Source organism: Alexandromys fortis, unplaced genomic scaffold (genome assembly GCF_014885135.2).
Source record: "Alexandromys fortis isolate MF-2015 unplaced genomic scaffold, M_Fortis_MF-2015_v1.1 scaffold_186, whole genome shotgun sequence".
Taxonomy (NCBI): Eukaryota; Metazoa; Chordata; class Mammalia; order Rodentia; family Cricetidae; genus Alexandromys; species Alexandromys fortis.
In genome coordinates, this window is record NW_026068067.1 from 1,194,703 (window position 1) to 1,215,972 (window position 21,270).

The window sequence follows — 21,270 nt, forward strand, 5'->3', positions numbered from 1 at the left end:
CCCTCCGTTTGTTTCTTAAGAGAACAGGGGTGTAGTAATCACATGTAGAACTGAATTACATCCTAACACTGGCTGTTAAATTCGGAAATTATGCCAGGGCTTGGTCAAGGTCCTCCTTGATTATATTATATTTTGGTGGTAGTGCTGGGGATTGAACTCAGGGCCTCACTTATACAAGGCAGGTGTCCCGCCATTGAATTACTTCCCCAGACACCACCCATACCTGCTTCATCTTCTAAAGTACTCACCGAACTCTGTAATGATGTATTAGATTATCACTAGAAGCCAGCTGCCGTCAGCTTCAGTCCAACACAGTCGCGCTGTTCAGGACATCAGCCCTCACGAGAGGTGGACACAGGAGCCTTCCTATACTGAAGAAAAGGAGGGGGAGGAAGGACTGTTGGCATCAACAGGGACTGCCTCAGGACAGTGTGCAAGGCAGTTTCTGCTGACGAGGAGGTCTGTGGCAATGCCTCTGGTTTCCTAAAACAGAAGTGGCAGAGAAGATCCTGCAGAGGAAGGGAGAGGGGGGGCTGTTTGATGTGAGGATTATAGCAACAAGTATTGTGTGTGTGTGTGTGTGTGTGTGCGTGCGTGCGTGTGTGCGTGCATGTGTGCGTGTCCTTTGGGCATTGGGCTTTGTGCTCTCCATGTCCTTACTATTGAAAGAGGAAATCTGGGCTGGCTTCTCAAAAACCGAGTTTAATCCCTAGGCCTACCATACAGAGAGAGAACTGACTTCCATAAATTGTCCTTTGAACTCCACATGCCACCTTGGCACATGCACAAGTGCACACACCAAAAGGAAGACAGAAAGAGAAAGAAGGAAGGAAAAGAACGATGGAGTCCTTTAGTGTCCTGGGGTTCGCAAGACGCTTGCTACAAAGTCTGAAAATCAGTGGTAGAACGAGGGGACCAATTCCTGCAAACTGTCATGTGATCTCCAAGGGTTGGGCTCATGCTTGTTCTCTCTCACACACACTTACACACACACACACACACCTAACACACACACACTGAATAAATGAATGAATGAACGAATGAATGCAATACTTGATGTTCTGGAGCCACAAAGAAGTGAGAAGGGAACAGGGCTGAGAAAGGTGACTGAAGCCAAGGAAAAGCTGGCAAGGGAGTTGGGGGAACCTGGCCAAGGGGGTTGGGGGAGCAGAGAACTTTGGGAACTGCTCTGGCTGATGAACGAAGGACTTAGGTCAGGAATGGAAAATCAAACTCTACCCATCCTAAGTCAGATCAACATTCAAGCTGCTATAGTTCTGATTGAGACTGGATTCCGAAGTCAAATCATGCTAACAGGATGGGGCACCACAGTCAGGGTCTAACCTCAGCCTGGGGGCTGGGTGGGGGACCCCGAGTCACCCTTCCTAGTGTAGCAGTGTGGCAGGAGCCTGACCTCTCAGGTCAAATTTGTTGCTTTTAATTCTGCTTTTAGCACCTGGCCAACTCCTCTGCTTCTGTGTTTCTCATTTTCTCTCTGTAAACCAGGAATTATCCCATTAGTAAATGTTATCTCAAAGAGTGGGCAGGACAAGGGGGAACTAATCTGTGAAATGTTTGGAAAAGTGTGTCCAGCACATGAAAGTTACTTAACAGCTATGGCTATTTTGAAACAGAGCAGTGAGTGGCCGGTGTCCAGGAGCCCTCTAGTAAGGATGCTGAGGATAAGGATGCTGAGCGCTGGTCCAGAGGGATTCTCCGCAGCACTTCTTTAAACCTAAAAGGTCTGCTAGAGACCAGGGCCTGACAGACATGCTCAGAGCCCTACACTGGACCTGGCCACTCCATGACAGTCAGGAAACCCTCCACAAAAGGTTGCTTCTCTTGCTGGTGGTTTCAACCTTTGACCAGTAAAATCCCAACTGTGGCTCCTGGTGTTAAGTCACAGCAATAGCTCCGGTTAACATGTCCCTGATCCCCTGTACACCAGGGAATGTGACTCACCAGCTAACTGGCTTCTCTCTGGCCCCAGCCACAGAGTTCCTTAATGGGGAGCCCTGAGATCAAAACAGCTGAAGGCACATGTTATCTGCAGCATTGAAAAGACTTTAATTGATTTCCAACACTGAAAATTGAAATCTTTGGATTAAAATGCTAGGGATCCTTCGGGGGTAGCAGAATTGCCCTGCGTTTGTGCACTGGTTGAGCTGGTGTAGTGGACACCTTTAGGCTCAGTACTCAGGAGGCAGAAGCAGGTGGATTTCCATGAGTCTGGTCTTTATAGAGAGTTCTAGAGAGTTATAGACTCTCAGGGCTACATAGTGAGACAGTCTCACAAAAAAGTTTATAGTTTGTATGTGTAATTTATTATATACAAATGATGCTTTAATAAATTATTTTTTATTTAATTTTGTGCTTTAGTAAGTCTGATTTAAGCAAAAATCTAAGTTCAGTTTCTCTTGAACAACAAAGCTCTGGCAACTCTAGGCCTAAATGATAGAGCCCAGCTGGAGGCGGTTCCTCAGCTCCTGACGTGACCGTTGGCTGTGCTGCCCCATCCTGAGCACGGATTTGACTTTGGAATCCAGTTTCAACCAGGACGACTGCAGTAGGAATAGTAGAACTGAGCTGATGGTGATTGAGGATTGAGGTTTCTTTTCCTTCCCCATTCTTGGCTTAAGATCCCAGTCTATTTAGAACCTCTTCTCAGGGAGCCAGCCCCATAGCCGTTCAGTGAAGCCCTGGAAAGGACATGGGCTCTAGCTGTGAAGCTGGGCACATGCGGCCTCAATGTCTAGCCACACTGCTGTGGGTCATATTAAATAAACTAACTACATATGAGCATGTGGCAGGTGGTCCGTGGATGTTTGAATGATGGTGTTTTTATGGTGGTTATTTTAGAACAAGGAGCCAACAGAAGCTACGGGAGTCAAGCCGAAGCATGCGCTGAGTACCCAAGGTGAGCAAGCTGACCCTGCCAGGAGGCTGTGAGCAAGCTGACCCCTCCAGGAGGCTGTGGGTAGGTGAGGGGGTCCACAGGTGAGCAAGCTGACCCCGCCAGGAGACTGTGGGTAGGTGAGGGGGCCCACCTGCCTGTTTCTACCGCACACGTAATGGTTTGGAATAAAGTACCAGGTACGTTGCCCATGCCATGGTTGTTCTAGTTTTGTTTGGACTTTTGAGACAGGGTCTCATGCACCCCAGACTGGTCTCAAACTCCACCACGTAGCTGAGGATGACCTTGAACTTCTGGTCCTCCTGCCTCCATTTCCAGAGTGCTGGAATTAAGACTTTGGCTGGGTTTCTTTTATAAAAGCTCATTCTCTTTTAAAACTTTACGTGCCTGGTGGTGTGGTGCACACCTTTAATCCTGGCACACAGAAGGCAGAAGTGGGCAGATCTCTGTGAGTTTTAGGGCAGCCAAAGCTGCACAGTGAGACCCTGTCTCAAAAGACAAAATTCCTTTTTTAAATAGTATTTTTAGGGTTCTAAAGTCAGGTTGATAAAATAAGGTATACTAAGAGAAGCCTGCCCTTTGTCCTTTCTCCTTAAGGCCTTTATTTATGATCAATTAAAAAATCCTTATCTTTCCAGTGAGGTCCATTTTATGGAAACCACTCATAAGTAGTCATAGGTTTACACTCACAAACATCCTCCCTTCTTCTCTCAGTGCGTGTTGGTGTTTTGTCTGTATGTATCTGTGCACCGCTGTGTGTGTGTGTTGTCTATGGAGGCCAGAGAGGGCATCAGATCCCCTGGAACTGGATTCCAGACACTTGTGAGCTACATTGTAGGTGCTGGGAATCAAACCTGGATTCTCTCGAAGAGTAGGCAGTGCTCTTACCTACTGAATCATCTCTTCAGCCCCTCTTTTCTTATTTTAAGGGTGGCTGTACAACACGTCCTTGGGTGGGACACATCTCCCATGGCAGTATGGGTTACGTCCAGTCTTCGGCTTTCACAGTTGTGGTATGTGGGATGACACATATGTGTTTGTTTTCTCCTTGTGATCTGTGTCCCTTAGAGTATGTTTCCCCTTCCCGTTATCTTGTAGAGAGCCAGAAGGAGGACACAGAAGTGGGGGCAGTGGAGAGGCTGCCTCTCATCATCAGTACTTCACTGAAGGGAGCTGACTCCACCCAGGCGGGAGCTTCACTGAGGCAGGAAACTGAAGTTCTTGGCCTAGGCCAAGCACCCCCATCCACAGAGGCGGAACCCAGGCTTCTGGGAACGTCTGGTGAGAATACTGGGGCTACCCTGGAGTTGTCTGTCGCACTCGACAGAATCAGCGAGGTCCTCAGCAATCTCAAGATGTCGCAAAGTGCAGGACAAGGAACCTCGTCCAGCAAGCCTGACTGTTGGCTCTCAGAAGAGAGCATGAGACTGAATTCAGGGCTTAGCCCTCCGCCCGTAGGGTCACTAACTCCGGCCAGTGAAGTCCACGGTGGTGAGGCATTTTCCAGGTAAGGGGTGTTCTTCTGTGCTGGGCAATGGGCACAAACAGCTGTGTCCTTTCTGTGTGGCGTGGCCAATAGGCCAGTGACATGTGTTGGTGACCACTGTATACATAGAGCCGCACTAGATTGACAGGGGGAGATTTTATGTTTGGGATCCTGGGGGTAGTGGTATCTACCTGGGACTAGGGAGGAGGGATTAAAAAGAAACATCCATGCCCAGAAATCTTGATTCCTTTGGTCTGGAGTGATTCTCAGGTACCATTCTTGGATTTTCGTTTTTCATTCTAGTGGAGAATAGGTTTGAGAACGACAAACTTTTAGATAAGTAATTACTTCAGCGAACAGGCTTCACAGAGCACTTCACCACGTTCCAAGCACTGGCCTGGCCTTCTGAGGCCTCATCTCATTTTATTCTCCCCGTGTTCCCAGTGTGGGAAAGTGGTCGTCCTATTATCTTACTGACTGTGACATGGGGACTGAGCACCACCATCCCACAAAACCACTAAATCTGTACTCTTTAGGCCAGCATTTAAGTCCTAAACAATCTGGCGAGGAGAAAAGGGCGGGGCAGGTAGAGGCATCTAGAGCTTTGGGGAGGTTTGTGTCAGAGGTCCTGGAGAGGCAGTGACACCTGGGACAGGAACTGTGCTCAGCAGAAATGGTGGAAGCGAGAACTGGCCGGCTGCATTTTGTCTGTATTCAGTACCATTGGTGCAGTACTGCTGTGTCCGCACAGCCTGCGAGGGCCCTGGCCTTCTAGACCTCTCTCAGACACTCTACCTGATGCCTTCTCCACCTGCCCCACGGGTCTACCACGGACACCACAAGACCCAGCATTGGGAGATTATCTAGCCTCTTTTTGCTGAGGCTATTGGTTCTAGAAGGAAATAGGACCACATCCCACCTCCCTCCCTCTGTGCCAGGGGCCTTGGCAGCCTGGAAAGAGGGATTCCTGGTAACTGTGCCTGGGAAAACTCTGAATGTAGCAATTGCGGAAGGAGTGAACTTCCTCTGACATGTTAGGGATCCCCAAAAACCTCTCAGTGAGAAGCATGTCCCACCCCAGACACAGCCCTGAGCTGAATTTCAGACACGCCAGATCCGAAGCAGGTCTCAGGAAGTGGGGAGGCCACCACCTGCCTTTCCTTCCCTAGAATGTCTTTTGAGGAAAGCATATCAAAAATTGAGTGTCAGTTCTGACCAGAAGGGGCTGCTTGTCTAGGTGTCCTGAGACCATACCTGAACTCGGCAGCCGGAGTTGTTGGCAGTGCCTGTGGTTGGTGTGCTATGCAGTGGGTAAGGAAGCGCTGTACATCAAACATGACATAGACCTGCGTGACACTGGGGTCACCTCCTACCCCACTGGAAGAGAAGACCAGAGAGGGCTGAAGTGGCCAATGGCCTTTTTCTCTGACTACCTGGATTCTCCCCCAGCAACTGGTTTGTCAAGCTTTTTGGGCCCCTTGGTCTGAGACAGGCTCAGGTGCTTAGCTTGGCGCCCACCTTGCTTCCCACTGTCATCACAGCCAGCTGTCTCATCCCCACACTCTTGCCCCGTGCTCAACTGTAGACAGGCTGCCGGGTCTCTCGACGGCACCACTTGGGATCAGCGTCCATTTTCCAAAGGCCTAAACCTCAGAGCAGCCTGGGCTTTCCACTGCTGGAAAAAAAGCCTTGTAGTTTTCTTCATTCTTTTTACTATGATAAAGGACAGGCAACATAGAATGTACCATCTTAGTCTACGTGTGCGTGTGTGCGTGCGTGCATGTGCGTGCATGTGTGTATGTGTGTGTGTGTGTGTGTGTGTAGCTGGGAAGGGAACTAAGGGCCCTGTGTACTCTAGCTGAAGGCCCATATTAACTATTTTTTATTTCTTCTTAAGAAATCTAAAAAAAATCCATATTTGTGTTTCTTTTTGTAAACATTTTTAAGCAAAGATGTATTTCTTTATTTGTTTATATCTTCAGAGACAGCTGAGCTTCAAACTTGGAGGCTAATTTTCCAAAAGAGAACAAATGAAGAACTAAAATGTTGTTAATCTTTACTTAACTCCTAACTCATGATTTTAGATCATATACACGACAAACTCAAATTTTTATCTTCCATAGCACATTAAAGATTATTAGTGAGGGGATCATGTAACTATATTTTAATTAAATAAAAATAAGGCAACCAGGCCTAGTGCTGTACAAATGGTGACTAGAAAATACAGTTTAGTATTCTTGTTATCACAAATACTATAATATGAATGCTACTGAGGAAATTTTGTCATTTGTATTTGTAAATCTCCTAAGTATTTGTTTTATTTTTTTTACTAGCACTTTTAAGATCTCAACAAACCACCATAAGGCCTAGATCAGCCCATACAAACTTTCTGATTGCCCCTCCAGTCTCTAGAGCCCCTAGGGACCCTGGTTAGATTCTGTGGGCCATGTTATTGTGGTGTCCTTGAGCGCTCTGGCTTCTACAACCTTTCCTCCCCCTCTTCTGTGGGACTCCCTGAGCTTTGCTGTGTGTCTCTGCTTCTCAACTACCTTTCTTTTATAGCCCAGGCCTCTCTATCTAGGGAAAGTGCTGCCTATATTAGGCTAGGCCCTTCTGCATCAATGAGCAATTAAGAAAATGCTTCATAGACATGGCCACAGGCCAGTCCAATCGGGTCAGTTCTTCCATTGGGGTTTCCTGTTTCCAGGTGACTCTAGGTTTGTGTCAAGTTGACAGCTGAAGCTAACTATGACACTAAGCAGGGTTCTACTACTGAGCTGCACCCAGAAACGTCCTTGTTTTGAACCTCAGGGCCGTATTTCTCTCTGCCCAGGATCTCTATCCTTGTACAAGAGATGGCTGCTCCTGGGGAGATGCTTGAGACCCAGAGGGGCAGTCCCATGGCCTCTGCAGAAACTCCAGCAGTTACCCAGCCTCGTGAGCAGGACCCACATCCCGAGGGCCCTGGAACTGCGCTGGAAGACCAAATCCCTAAAGGAGAGTCCCTAAAGGAGAGTCCATTTCTACCACTACCAAAGAGGAGTAGCAGCAATGGAGGAGCAAATGCAGAGGAGGAGGCGGGGCCTGGGGCTGAGCCTCTCACAGGACCAAACTTGGCCACAAGGGACTGGGGAGATGAGACTGTTGGGACCACGGATCTGCTGCAAGAAACAGACCCAGGAGCAGGAAAGCCTGAGCCTGGGAAGGACCCTGCAGCCAAGGGCTCAGGGGGAACTGAGGTCGGAAGTAGGATGCCTACTGCTGCGGAGGCTGCCATCATGGTTCTGGGTAAGTGAGGCTGTGATCCAGCTCATCACGGCCTTGAGGTGAGTGACCGGGAGCCTTCCTTCTCCTTCCATAGATTATGTGGTTCTGAGGAAGCCTAAGTCTCTGGATAGTTAAGTCCTGGTACTAGAGTCCAAGATACAGAAATGTGGAAGGATTAGACTTGGGTCTTTGATGGTTGGGAAGTGGGAACCTCTGTGGCCCAACTGGGCAGAAGTCTCAAAGCAGCTCCCCTCCCTGAGGATTTTACCACTGCCATCATTCTAAATGAGGACAGGCGAGCCTGCAGAAGGCAGGAGGCTAGGGATGTCGTCAGTTGCTAGAGTGTTTGCCTAGCATAGAGCTGGAGGTGTGGCTTTGATTCCCAACACTGCAGAGAACCAAATGTGGTGTTGCGCATCTCTAATCCAAGCTTGTGGGAGATGGAGGCAGGAGGATAAGTTCAAGGTCATCCATTGCTATGTGATGAGTTTGAGGTCAACCTAGATTATATGTTCTCCCCTCAGAGATGGAGTGGAGAAGAAAAATGAAAAGACACTCACTGATATGTGTAAGACACAGTGAGCCATTCCCACTGCCATTTGCAATAGCAAGGAAGTGTTGAGAATGACCCACTTGTCTAACCAGATGGGTACCAGGCATCTCTGTTCTTCTGTTATGAAGAACTTCAGCACCAATGGTTTGGGAGTCTCCCTCCTGGTGGGAGAATTGTCTGTGGAGCACCCTTTGCACTCAGGGAGCACGCAGGATCATGGAGCACCCTTTGCACTCAGGGAGCACGCAGGATCATGGAGCACCCTGGATCATGGAGCACCCTTTGCACTCAGGGAGCACGCAGGATCATGGAGCACTCTCTGCACTCAGGGAGCACGCAGGATGCTCCCAGGACAAGCGTGAACAGATGATGACCCAGTCATTTGTGCAGAAAACACTTTGTAGTGTCATGACTGTTGTATGTTTTCCTTTTCTTTAAAAAATAATTTCACGTGATATTTCTAGATATTCATATTAATCAATTAAAATAAAATCCTAGGGCCATTTTTGTCTGGTAAAGGCATTTTTTGCCAAGCCCTGAGTTCAGTTCCTGGGACCCATATGGTGAAAATTGAACCAACTCCTGAAAATTATCCTTTGACCTCCACATGTATATGACATGGTGTGTACATGCACAGAGAGAGAGAGAGAGAGAGAGAGAGAGAGAGAGAGAGAGAGAGAGAGAGAGAGTAATAAAATTAAAAAGAAAGAACCGCAATCCTAAATGCCTGTCTTCTGAGTTTCCAAGTGCTGGCTGCCCTTTGCTTCCCTTCTAGATCTATTATCCCTCCTCACCAGCCCATGCCCTAGGAGAAGCTCCCCACGAGCTCCCCCCACGGGCTCTCTTGCCCTCTGGGATCTAGTTGAGACCAGCTATCAGGGGGCCAAGGCTGAGCGTTGAGGATGGTGTGCTTGTTTTTCTAGCAGCCTCCCCTTTACACTCCCCTGACGGTCTCGCACAGTTTCGTTGCCTTTGAACACAGCCGCCTCATGCAAACCTGCTCACTGATGCAGAGAGCTCGGCTCCCTCTCCTGATAAATGGGGTTGACTCTAGAGTCAGGGCTCCCACATGCTGGGAGTGTAAGAAGGGCGGTGGTCTTGGCACCTGGTAATCCAGGTGACGCTTAGTGGGTTTAGGAGGGGAGACGACTGGTTGGAGACTCATGGGTGCTTTGTCGTCTCTCTACAGACGACAGTGCAGCACCCCCAGCCCCCTTTGAACACCGGGTAGTGAATGTCAAGGACACCTCGGTCTCAGCAGGCTACACAGTGTCCCAACATGAAGTCTTGGGAGGGTAAGTACAGCATCCGCCTGGGTGAGGGGGGGCAGGGACTGGAACACAGAGGCTGAAAGAACAGGGGTCTCCCTGGGATGCAGGCGACTGCACACATGAGGGAGGAGGGGTGTAGGAGGCCCTCAAAACAGGACATGGGAAACAACACTCCTGAGGTAGCAGGGGTGACAGGAGGGGCTGTGGTCAGGAGGCTGGTAGGATGGGAGTGAGTATGGTGTATTCCCACGTGCAGAATAGCCCGTGGCAAGGTCAGGAGGTTTCCCCTTCGACTATGGAGTAGATCGCAGGACTGTGGGTGGTGAAGAAGTGATTTTCTCCACTCAGGGTTAGCCCAGGGTGAGTGATGACTAAGACAACAGCATGTGCTGTAGGACAGCCCACATGGGGTGTGTGAGGAGAGGAACGGGGGCCTCGCGAGTTGGTGAGGTCTGCATGTTCTCTTACCGTGTCCCTCTGCCTCTGTAGGGGCCGGTTTGGCCAGGTGCACAGGTGTACAGAGAGGTCCACAGGCCTTGCGCTCGCAGCCAAGATCATCAAAGTGAAGAGCATCAAAGACCGGGTAAGACATCTGCCCCAGGCCAGCCAGATCCTTCTAGCCGAGACCTAGAATCTTTCGTTTCCTAGCACCTGCTCCAGCCCCCTCCGTGCCAAGTAGGAAGCATGGTGTACTCCCTTCCTCTCTTCCTGGGCTCACACTGCTCACTGAGTCACCCACGTTCTTACTCCAGACCCCATTTCTGTGGATAGCCTGGCACGGCTCTGCCAACATGTTTGCAGGACCTTGGGCACCAAGGGCTTTTCCTTCTGGGGCCTCCAGTCTGTGAGAAGAGTGGGTGTGTCTATGAGATGATGAGCGGGTGTCTGTAAGATGAACAGGTGTCTCTGAGGTGATGAGAGGGTGTCTGTGAGGCGAGCGGGTGTCTGTGAGATGATGAGCGGGTGTCTGTGAGGTGAGGGAGTGTCTGTGAGATGAGGGGGCGTCTGTGAGATGATCGGGTGTCTGTGAGGTGATGAGGGTGTCTGTGAGGTGAGGGAGTGTCTGTGAGGCGAGCAGGTGTCTGTGAGGTGAGCGGGTGTCTGTGAGATGAACAGGTGTCTGTGAGGTGATGAGCGGGTGTCTGTGAGGCGAGCGGGTGTCTGGTCTGTGAGATGATAAGCAGAGGGTGGAATCAAGGTTCTTTCTGTTATAGGAACACAGTTTGGGTGATGAGTCAAGGAGAGCTGGTGTGACAGCAGCATAAGATGTGTGTGCATGCATGTGTGTGTACTTGTGTATGAATGTGTGTGTATGAATGTGTGTGTACATGTGTATGAATGTGTGAGGGTATATATGTAGGAATGTGTGTATGTGTGTGCATGAGTGAAGGTGTATATGCATGTGTGACTGTGTGCATGTGAGTGTGTGTGTGTGTGTGTGTGTGTGTGTGTGTGTGCATTTGGGCATGCCCACCTGCATACATCTTGGGAGATACAAGTGGCTTCTCTTCCTGATCTATTTTCTTGAAAACCAATCTTCTCTGGTCCCACCAGGAGGACGTCAAGAATGAGATCAACATAATGAACCAGCTGAGCCATGTGAACTTGATCCAACTCTACGACGCTTTTGAGAGCAAGAACAGCTTCACCCTGATCATGGAGTAGTGAGTATCTCAGAAGTGGTGGCTTCCTTCAGGGCCTCGTGGCAGGGACGGAGAGCCTTCAGTCCAGGCAAGCTCCCCTCTCTGCTCTCACAGGCACCCCCAGAGGCTGCCACATGCCCTGGTTCTGTGCTTTGAACCTGAGAGTGGAAGTTGGAGGACAAAGTTCTTTTGTCTCAAACCAGTGGCCAGCATGTCTGGTCTAATCTGCAGACATTATGCCAGTTTGGCCTAAACAACTTTTAGTGATTTTGTATGATAGATTAATGGTTGGAAATTGGAAAATATAGACAGAAATTGGAAAATCTTTCTATCCAGCTTTCATGAAAATATAAACAATATAGTTACATTGGAACCAAACTTATATCTGTAGAGGTGTACAGCAGCTCTGTCTGTGTGGGGGTGTACTACAGCTCTGTCTGTGTGTGGGTGTACTACAGCTCTGTCTGTGTGTGTGGGTGTACTGCAACTCTCTCCGTGTGGGGGTGTATTGTAGCTCACTGTGTGTAGTGGTGTGCTACAGTTCACTCTGTGTGTCAAGGTATGCTGCAACTCATGGTCCTTAACTCTTGACTATTTTTTCTCTGCCTCCCAAGGACTGGGATCACAGCTGGGGGTCACCATGACAGGCTTCACTTGGGCTTCTTGTCATGTGGGTGCATTTGGCACTCCCAAGCAGCTGAATTTGCAGCCCTAATTTAGATATCCAGGTTCTAGGCAAACCTCCTGTGGGGAATATGCCACAACCAAACCCCTCGTAGCAGTATCAGGAGCCCTTTGTAAGCCACCTTGGGCCTTCTGCGGGCTATACCCGACTTCTGTACACCTAGACAGGCTGCTCTCAGGCCTTCTGAGAGCTTCGCTCGGTTTGACACCTGCTTCTACTTTTCTCCGGCAGTGTGGATGGAGGTGAACTCTTTGACCGGATCACGGATGAGAAGTACCACCTGACTGAACTGGACGTGGTCCTGTTCACGAAGCAGATCTGCGAGGGTGTGCATTACCTGCACCAGCACTATATCCTGCACCTGGACCTCAAGGTCAGTGCCGGGCCTTGGCAGGTGCCTTCTGAGCCTCCGCACCCAGCTCACTGAGGTCTCTGGGGCTTCCCCTCCTGGCTCTGCCATTTACTAGTTCTGGTATCTGCAACAGACCTGTTATTTTGCCTCTATTCTTGTATGTGACGTGTAGACAATTGTGCCTCTTTCAGTGTTGCTTGAGTATTAAATAATACAGTAGCCTTTTTCTTTAGCAATGTCTTAAAATTATTATTATTATTTTAGTCTGGAGATATGACTCAGCAGTTAAAAGCACTTGCTGCTCTTCTCAAGGATCTGAGTTCAGTTCTCAGCATCTACACTGGGTAGCTCACAACTGTCTATAACTCTAACTCCAGGGGGTTTGCTACCCTCCTCTGGTTTCCACAGGCACCCAAAAAACATGGCATGCACTCATATAGACACGACCACATAAATAAAAATAAATCTTTAAAATTCTTTTTTTTAATAACCTCAAGGGATGGGCCTGTGAGATGGCTTGACAGAAATGTCGCCAAGCTAGATGACCTGAGTTTGACCCCTGGGTTCTACACAGCTCAGATCCCAGTGCCCGTGTAAGGAGCATCATGGGGGGGGGGGGGGGTTTCCTGCCTCTGCGATCCCACCAGAGACAGAGATTCTGGGGCCAGACAGTTTACCCAATAGGGGAGTTCCAGGTTCACTGAAAAACCCTATCTCAGAAATAAGGTGAAGCCAGGCGATGATGGCACACGCCTCTAATCCCAGCACTCAGGAGGCAGAGGCAGGTGGATCTCTGTGAGTTTGAAGCCAGCCTGGTCTACAGGAACTAGTTTCAGAATGGGCTCCAAAGCTACAGAGAAACCCTGTCTCAAAAAACAAAAACAAAAAACGGTGAAGAGTAGGTAGGGGACACTCAGTGTTGACCTCTAGTCATTACACATACAATCACACACGCTTACACACAGATATGTACATACATGCATGCATCACACATACATACATGCATTACACACACAGTTTTAAAGGGGATATATACTTGTGGTAACAAATATGGGCAATATAAAAGTGTGTAAAATACATTTTCCCCAACTAGTTTTCATGAACGGAGGACTTCTTCATGAGTGACTTAGCATCACACAGGAATATCTACAAAGGGGTCATGGGATGCGTCCTTGTTTACATTGTGTGTGTGTGTGTGTAGTGTATAGTGTGTGTGCGTGCATGCCCTCACAGGTGTACATATCCCATGATGCACGTGTGCCACAATGCATTATGTAGAAGTCAGTGAGGAACTCACAGGAGTTGGCTTTGTCCTCCACCATGTAGTTTCCGGGTCAAAGCTGGCCATCAGGCTGGGCGGCATGCAACTTGACTGGGTGGGCTGTTTTAGTAGCTTGTATCTTATTTCTAAACAACAATTGTAGACATCTTTTCTTATAGTTTAGAAGAGCCATCTGAAATTTCACTGAATGAACACATTACACTTTTCTCTGTCTCCTAGGAGAATCTCTGGCTGTCCTGTACGTTCAATCTCAGGCATAGTTTCTGGCAGGTAGAACATATGGTCCTTCTGAGATTTCTTAGGCTATTTCCACCAGGGGGTGCCTTTTGATCACCTGTTTCAGAAGGGGTTTGCATTTCTGTGACTCCCTTTCAGATGAGAAGCAGGGTGCTTGTACCTGCTGGCGTGTGGGCCACTGTTTTTGCCCACCTGTTTTTGCCAAGAGACTGGCATCAGACTGTAAGGCAAGCACTCGGAAAGATATTGGGTAGGGCAGGGACCCAGCTTTGATTGCTACGAGAGCCAATCTCAAGGCTTTGGACCAGATGCTCTGCAGGACAAGCAATTGGGAAAAACCTGGGACTCTTATCTGCACTTCCGGGTCAAGAACTGGCCTTTGGGAAAGAGTCCTCAAAGCTTGGAACTCTGATCTGAGATTTGGGTGGAGGAGCAGTCCTTTGGAGGGGGGGGGGGGGATTCCTATAGCTCTATAGAAGAGTAACAGAGTTTCCTGAGGCAGTACAGTTGTGAGTTGTCCAACATGGGTGTGAGGTACTGAACTCAGGTCCTCCGCAAGAGCAGCACAAGCTCTTAACCTCTAAGCCATCTCTCCAGCCCTCTATGGCACGACTCTTTCATTAGTGCGGCTCATTTACTTTTATTGTCTGTCTAGCCCCATACGACGACCCTAAGCCATTTGCTTCCCTTAGATTCTGGGGAAACGAAGGCTATGGACAAATAAGTGTGGGAGCTGTAGGCTTCCTTAGCCAGGGGTAATAAGGGCAAAATATCTTTCCCTTCCTTCTCTCTTCCAGCCAGAGAACATACTGTGTGTCAACCAGACAGGACATCAGATTAAGATCATCGACTTTGGGCTGGCTAGAAGGTAAGGCTCCTGATGTGCTGACAAAATTTCTTCTTCAGGGGGGCTGGAGAGATGGCTCAGCGGTTAAGAGCATTGCCTGCTCTTCCAAAGGTCCTGAGTTCAATTCCCAGCAACCACATGGTAGCTCACAACCATCTGTAAAGAGGTCTGGTGCCCTCTTCTGGCCTGCAGGCATACACTCAGACAGAACATTGTATACATAATAAATAAATATTAAAAAAAAATTTTTTTTCTTCAGTGGCACCTACAGCTCTCTGGAATGTCGGAGATCTAGCCATTTTTGAGTGTGGGGATGAATGCAAGAAAGTTCTTGCTTAGAGCCTGGTGGCCTTTGGCTTGCTGTTAATGCAGTAGGTTGTAGTACAGGCTCCATTTGTTCCAAAAGATCACGGAGTTAACTATACTTTGAACCACCTGTCTGAGCAGAGGACTAGAGTTACAGGGGACTGCTGAACAGGGTTCAAGGCAGACTAGCTTCCTTCAGTTCTCCCTTCTGCCAGGGGCCATGCTAGGTAATCCATCCACCACCATCCTCGCACTCTGAGAAGTCTCTAGTTTACAGGTGAAAGCACACGTGTCACAGAATAGGGTGGTGCCCTGATAAGTGGATTTGGAGCCACTGAAGACTAGATTAGAATTTAGTACAGCGGGAGGCTGGAGAGATGGCTCAGCACTTAAGAGCACTGGTTGCTCTTCTAAAGGAGCCGGGTTCGATCTCCAGCACCCATATGGCAGTCCGTAACTGTCTGAAGTTCCAGGGGATCTAGCCTCCTCACACAGTCATACATACCTGTACATAAAAAGAAAATAAATCTTTGTTGGGTGGTGGTGGCACACGCCTTTAATCCTAGCACTCGGGAGGCAGAGGCAGGAGGATCTATGTGAGTTTGAGTTCGAGGCCAGCCTGATCTACAGAGGGAGTTCCAGAACAGGCGTTGAAGCTGTACAGAGAAACACTATCGTGAAAAACAAAACAAAAAAATCTTTAAAAAATTAAAAATAAGAACTTAGTACAGTGGTGACATAATGACATTCTTGCTCATATGGAGATCGCCCTCAGATCGTGAGGGCTAAATGGGTTCTTACATGCTAGTGCAAACTCTACCAAGTCCTCAAATTTCAGTGCATTAAGTGGATTGCATACAATTAAAATTTTTGTTGCATTTATTTATGTGGGAGCAGGGAGGCACAGTGCATGCATGCTGCAGATGTTGTGTGGAGGTCAGAGGGTAGCCTCTAGGAGTTGGTTCTTTCCTCCCTACAAATGGGTCCTAGGAGCTGAGCTCAGGGCATCAGGCTTGGCAGTAAGCACATTTACCCACAGTATCTCACTGGCTCTTATATATAAATTTAAAATATTCATTTATTCTTATTTTATGTGTATGGGTGTTTTGCCTGCATGTGTATCTGCACAGCATGTGTGGAATGCCCACAGAGGTCAAAAGAGCATGTCAGATCCTCTGGAACTGGAGATACATATAGTTGTGAATCTCCATATGTGTGCTGGGGACTAAACCTAGGACCTCTGAAGGAGCAGTCAGTGCTATTAACCACCTAGTCATTTCTCTAGCCCTCCTTGTACATAATTTTTAAAATATCTTAAAGACCCTTAAATTCATAGAGCCTAATATGGACACAGTTTTACTTCTCAGTCTTGACAGTTCCCCACCCACGACTGGCACAGCTGGCAGCATGGGTTCCCAGAAGAGGCTGCAGCAGACCCGGGGTGTTTAGGAAGACTTCCCACCAAATCTCCAGTCTCAGATAGGATGCTAACTAAAGTTGTATAGCCCATCCTCCAAGCTTCCCTCCAATTTTTTTTCCTACAAGAATGTGTCTTCTTTGGGAATCACATATTTCCTGTGTAGTTCTGAATATAGTAGCTGTCTTGCTTAGGGTTTCTTTTTTTGTGTCTGGAACTTTTTTAATATATATATGTATATGTGTGTGTTATTTATTGATTTTTAATGAGCTCTACATTTTTCTCTGCTCCCCTCCCTGCCTCTCCCTTCCCCTTCAACCCTCTCCCAAGATCCCCATGCTCCCAATTTACTCAGGAGATCTTGTCTTTTTCTATTTCCCATGTAGATTAGATCCATGTATGTCTCTCTTAGAGTCCTCATTGTTGTCTAGGTTCTCTGGGATTGTGGTTTGTGGGCTGGTTTTCTTTGCTTTATGTTCAAAACCCACTTATGAGTGAGTACATGTGATGATTGTCTTTCTGTGTCTGGGATACCTCACTCAAAATGATGTTTTCTAGCTCCATCCATTTGCCTGCAAATTTCAAGATGTTGTTATTTTTTTCTGCTGTGTAGTAGTACTCCATTGTAAATGTGCCGCATTTTCCTTATACATTCTTCAGCTGAGGGGCATTTAGATTATTTCCAGGTTCTGGCTATGACAAACAATGCTGCTATGAACATAGTTGAACACATGTCTTTGTGTCACGATTGAACATCCTTTGGATATATACCCATTACTGGATCTTGAGGAAGATTGTTTCCTAATTTTCTGAGAAATTGCCACACTGATATCCAAAGGGGCTGTACCAGCTTGCACTCCCACCAGCAATGGAGGAGTTTACCCTTTACCCCACATCCTCTCTAGAATAAGTTGTCATCAGTGTTTTTGATTTTGGCCATTTTTACAGGTATAAGATGGAATCTCAGAGTTGTTTTGATTTACATTTCTCTGATGACTAAGGATGTTGAACATTTCCTTAAGTGTCCTTCAGCCATTTTAGATTCCTCTGTTGAGAGGTCTCTATTTAGGTCTGTACTCCATTTTTTATTGGATTATGTGATCTTTTGGTGTCCAATTTCTTTCTTTCTTTCTTTTTTTGGTTCCTGTCCTGGAACTAGCTCTTGTAGACCAGGCTGTCCTCGAACTCACAGAGATCCGCCTGCCTCTGCCTCCCGAGTGCTGGGATTAAAGGCGTGCACTACCACCGCTCGGCTAGTGTCCAATTTCTTGAGCTTTTTGTATATTTTGATGATCAGACCTCTGTCTGATGTGGGGTTAGAGAAGATCTTTTCCCATTCTGTAGGCTGTTTTGTCTTGTTGACTGTGTCCTTTCTTTTACAGAAGCTTTTCAGTTTCAGGAGGTCCCATTTATTAACTGTTTCTCTCAATGTCTGTGCTACTAGGGTTTTATTTGGGAAGTGGTCTCCTGTGCCAGTGCGTTCAAGTGTACTTCCCACTTTTTCTTCTATGAAGCTCAGTGTGGCTGGCTTTATGTTGAGGACTTTGATCCATTTAAACTTGAGCTTTATGCATGTAGATCTATTTTCATTCTTCTATAGATAGATATCTTGATATCTAGTTATGCTAGCACCATTTGTTAAATATGCTCTCTTCTTTACATTTGATATTTTTTGCTTCTTTGTCAAAAATCAGGTACTTGAAAGTGTGTGGATTAATATCCGGGTCTTTGATTTGGTTCCATTGGTCCTCCTGTCTGTTTTTATGTCAATACCAGGTTGTTTTTAGTACTGTAGCTTTGTAGTAGCATTTGAAGTCAGCGATTGTGATACCTCCAGAAATTCTTTTATTGTACAGTATTATTTTGGCTATCCTGGGTTTTTTGCTTTTCCATATGAAGTTGAGTACCATTCTTTGGAGGTATTTGAAGAATTTTGCTGGGACTTTGATGGGCATTGCGTTGAATTTGTAGGTTGCTTTTGGTAAGATTGTCATTTTTGCTATGTTAAGTCTACCTACCCAAGAGCATGGGAGATCTTTCCACTTTCTGGTGTCTTCTTCAATTTCTTTCCTCAAAGATTTAAAGTTCCTGTCATACAAGTCTTCCACTTGTTTGGTTAGAGTTACTCCAAGATATTTTATGCTAATTGTGGCTATTGTGAAGGGTGATGTTTCTCTGATTTCTTTCTCAGTCCATTTATCATCTGTGTAAAGGAGGGCTGTTGATTTTTTGAGTTAATCTTGTATCCTGCTACGTTACTGAAAGTGTTTATGAGTTGTAGAAGTTCCTTGGTAGAATTTTGGGGGCCGTTTATGTAAACTATCATATCATCAGCAAATAGTGAGAGTTTGACTTCTTCTTTTCTGATTTGTATCCCCTTGATTTCCTTTTGTTGTCTTATTGCTCTAGCTAGGACCTCAAGAACTATATTGAATAGATATGGAGAGAGTGAACAGCCTTGTCTTGTTCCTCAAAGGGCCCAGATTCATGCCCAGACCCACAGCGGTTTCTGGGTCTGGCCCACTGGTTCAGCAGTTGCTTCCCTGTACCTGCTCCTGTGGAGCTTGCTGTCTCAGGTCTGCTCTGGCCCAGGTTGCTGGCTCAGACCTGTTTTTGTAAATATTCCTGGTCTGGATCCGCTCTTACGGAGGTCCGTGGCTTGGGATTGGTTCTGCAAAGTCTCTGGCTTCTATCTACTCCCTCGGAGGTCCTAGACTCAGGTGTTCCTTGACACGCAGAGGCCCTGTTCAGGCCTACTTCCTCAGAGGTCCCAGACTCATGCCCAGACCTACAGGGGTCCTGGCTCAGGTCTACTCCCTTGAAGGTCCCAGATTCATGCCTGGACCCACAGCAGTCTCTGGCTCTGGCCCACTGACTCAGCAGTTGCTTCCTGTACCTGCTCCTGTGGAGCTTGCCGTCTTAGGCCTGCTCCGGCCTAGGTCTCTGTCTCTTACTTAGGGTTTCTATTGCTGTGAAGAGACACCATGACCATGGCAACTCCTATAAGAAAATAAATAATTGGAGGTGGCTTGCTTACAGTTTCTGAAGTTCAGTCCATTATCCTCTTGGCACAGGCAGACACGGTGCTGGAGAAGTAGCCGAGAGTCCTGCATCTTATATGCAACAGGAAACAGTCTCTAATGCCTCAAACTTGGTGAGGATGACCTTGACCTTTAAGTCTTGATCTTCCGACTTCCACCTCTTTAGTGTTGAGATTAAAGCCAGTGCCACTGCACAGCTTTGTTTACCAGTTTGTTACTGAGACAAGGTCTTATTATGCAGTCCTTGGCTGGCCTCAAACTTGTGATCTTCCTTCCTCACCCTCCTGAGTGCTAAGATTGTGTGTGTGTGTGTGTGTGTGTGTGTGTGGCCAGATTTTCTGTCGTCTTCATGGCTTTTTTCCACGGGAGCTGTCTTTGTGGTTCCCGAGCTGCTAAGTATTTCCCCCCACCCTTTCCCCACCATCCACCAGAGGCAGAGCTACTCACCTACAGTTAGCCTCTGGCTTCAGCCCCTGCTTCCAGGAGGCATCCTGAGCCACAGTGGCAGTCTTTTGGGGTCACTCCTCCATTTCATTGCCCCATATGCTGTTTCTATAACAGAAGATTGTCACCCCACCACCTTCAGTGAACAATATAAACCCCTCTACGCACATCACCTTCTATCTGTAATGTAGAAAACCTGCTTCATAGACTCCTAAATGATGTCTTCTAAAGTTGGGGTTATTTTGCACATACGTGTGTGTCTTATACAAGAGAGTGGTGCTTTTCAACCTATTTCTCATTATCACCATTTGCCTCCAGCAGGCCTTTTTAGACTTTTCCCATAATCGTTGTCCACCACTCAGTGGAGGGCGATGCCGTAGAAGCACGACATATCTGTGGTGGTCCTGTGGCCGCTGGCAAAGCCATAATAGAAAAATGTTTTTGATGCCCCAAAGCCCTCTTTTCTGGATCCTTGTGACATAATATTGTACTTATTGTACAGCACATACAAAATCAGCAGGACACACTGGAATGCCAGTTGGCATATGTCACTCACAGTGATATACTGAATAAGAGCAACAAGAAGCTAGATGCTTGGCTAGAAGCTCCTGGGATGAGGGACGCTTCTCTCATGGGCTGGACTTGCCGTGGGCAGGGACTGATATGCTGACGAATATTCAACGACCAGCTCAGAAGAGGAGGGAAGTGGGGACACAGGGTTGATTTGTGATATTTTCCAGTTTTTACAAATTGATGAACGTAATTAGCTTTGGTGCACTCCTGAGAGCCAGAGCCAGTGTGAGCAGGAGCTACAGAGGGGAATTAGGGGGGATGGAGAGGGGGCAGGGATGGCACTAGTTATGGTCTGAGAACAGATGTGTGAGTGTGAGCAGAGCAAGCTAAGGAGAGCACAGTAGGGGATGAATGCCCTCAAGAAGAATCCTGAATGTGAGGCTAAAAAGCTTGAATGTTACTGACAGGCCACTGAATCTTACCACACAGTGACTTCGTTTTGGTCCCTTGAAACTACCCTGGGAAAACCAGTATTTACATCACCCAAACTGGCAATTACTGCAGATCCAATCTTAAAAAAAATCTAGACATCTAGACAACCAATTTTCAACATTTACCTACACACCACTATTTGAGATCATTAAGCTGGCTCAGTTTAGTTAGTGTTACATTTTATCTAATTACATATATATGTATATGCATATGTGTATGGGTGTTTTGCCTATATGTATGTCTATGCACACATGTATAGTGTCTATAGAGGCCAGAAGAAGGCACTAGATCCCCTGGAACTGGAGTTACAAATGGTTGCGAGCCACCATATGGGTTCTGGGCATCTAGGTGTTCTGCAAACATTCCCGTCTCCTAACCACTGAGCCACCTCTCCAGCCCCTCGGTGAGGTCAGATAAGCACTGTGTTTCTCACTCTCTTCTCATGGCTGTGACACAGGGGCAGATACAGCCTAGCTTGGTTATTGACTCTGTGTCATTTTTACTCAAATTCCTCTGACTA

General features: G+C 47.3%; 1 protein-coding gene across 4 annotated transcripts in view; it reads left to right on the plus strand.

Moving 5' to 3' along the window:
- Mylk3 (myosin light chain kinase 3) overlaps positions 1-21,270 on the plus strand; it is a 41,743-nt gene that overhangs the window by 10,400 nt on the left and 10,073 nt on the right. For 3 of the 4 annotated variants that reach the window (XM_050120672.1, XM_050120670.1, XM_050120671.1), the window contains exons 2-9: positions 2,860-2,917; positions 4,013-4,421; positions 7,234-7,688; positions 9,410-9,515; positions 9,981-10,074; positions 11,046-11,155; positions 12,051-12,192; positions 14,488-14,558. In XM_050120672.1, the coding sequence (XP_049976629.1) occupies positions 2,860-2,917; positions 4,013-4,421; positions 7,234-7,688; positions 9,410-9,515; positions 9,981-10,074; positions 11,046-11,155; positions 12,051-12,192; positions 14,488-14,558 (1,445 nt within the window). Of the gene's footprint in view, positions 1-2,859; positions 2,918-2,997; positions 3,034-4,012; positions 4,422-7,233; positions 7,689-9,409; positions 9,516-9,980; positions 10,075-11,045; positions 11,156-12,050; positions 12,193-14,487; positions 14,559-21,270 lie in introns of all 4 variants that reach the window. The other variant, XM_050120673.1, reaches the window with a different exon arrangement.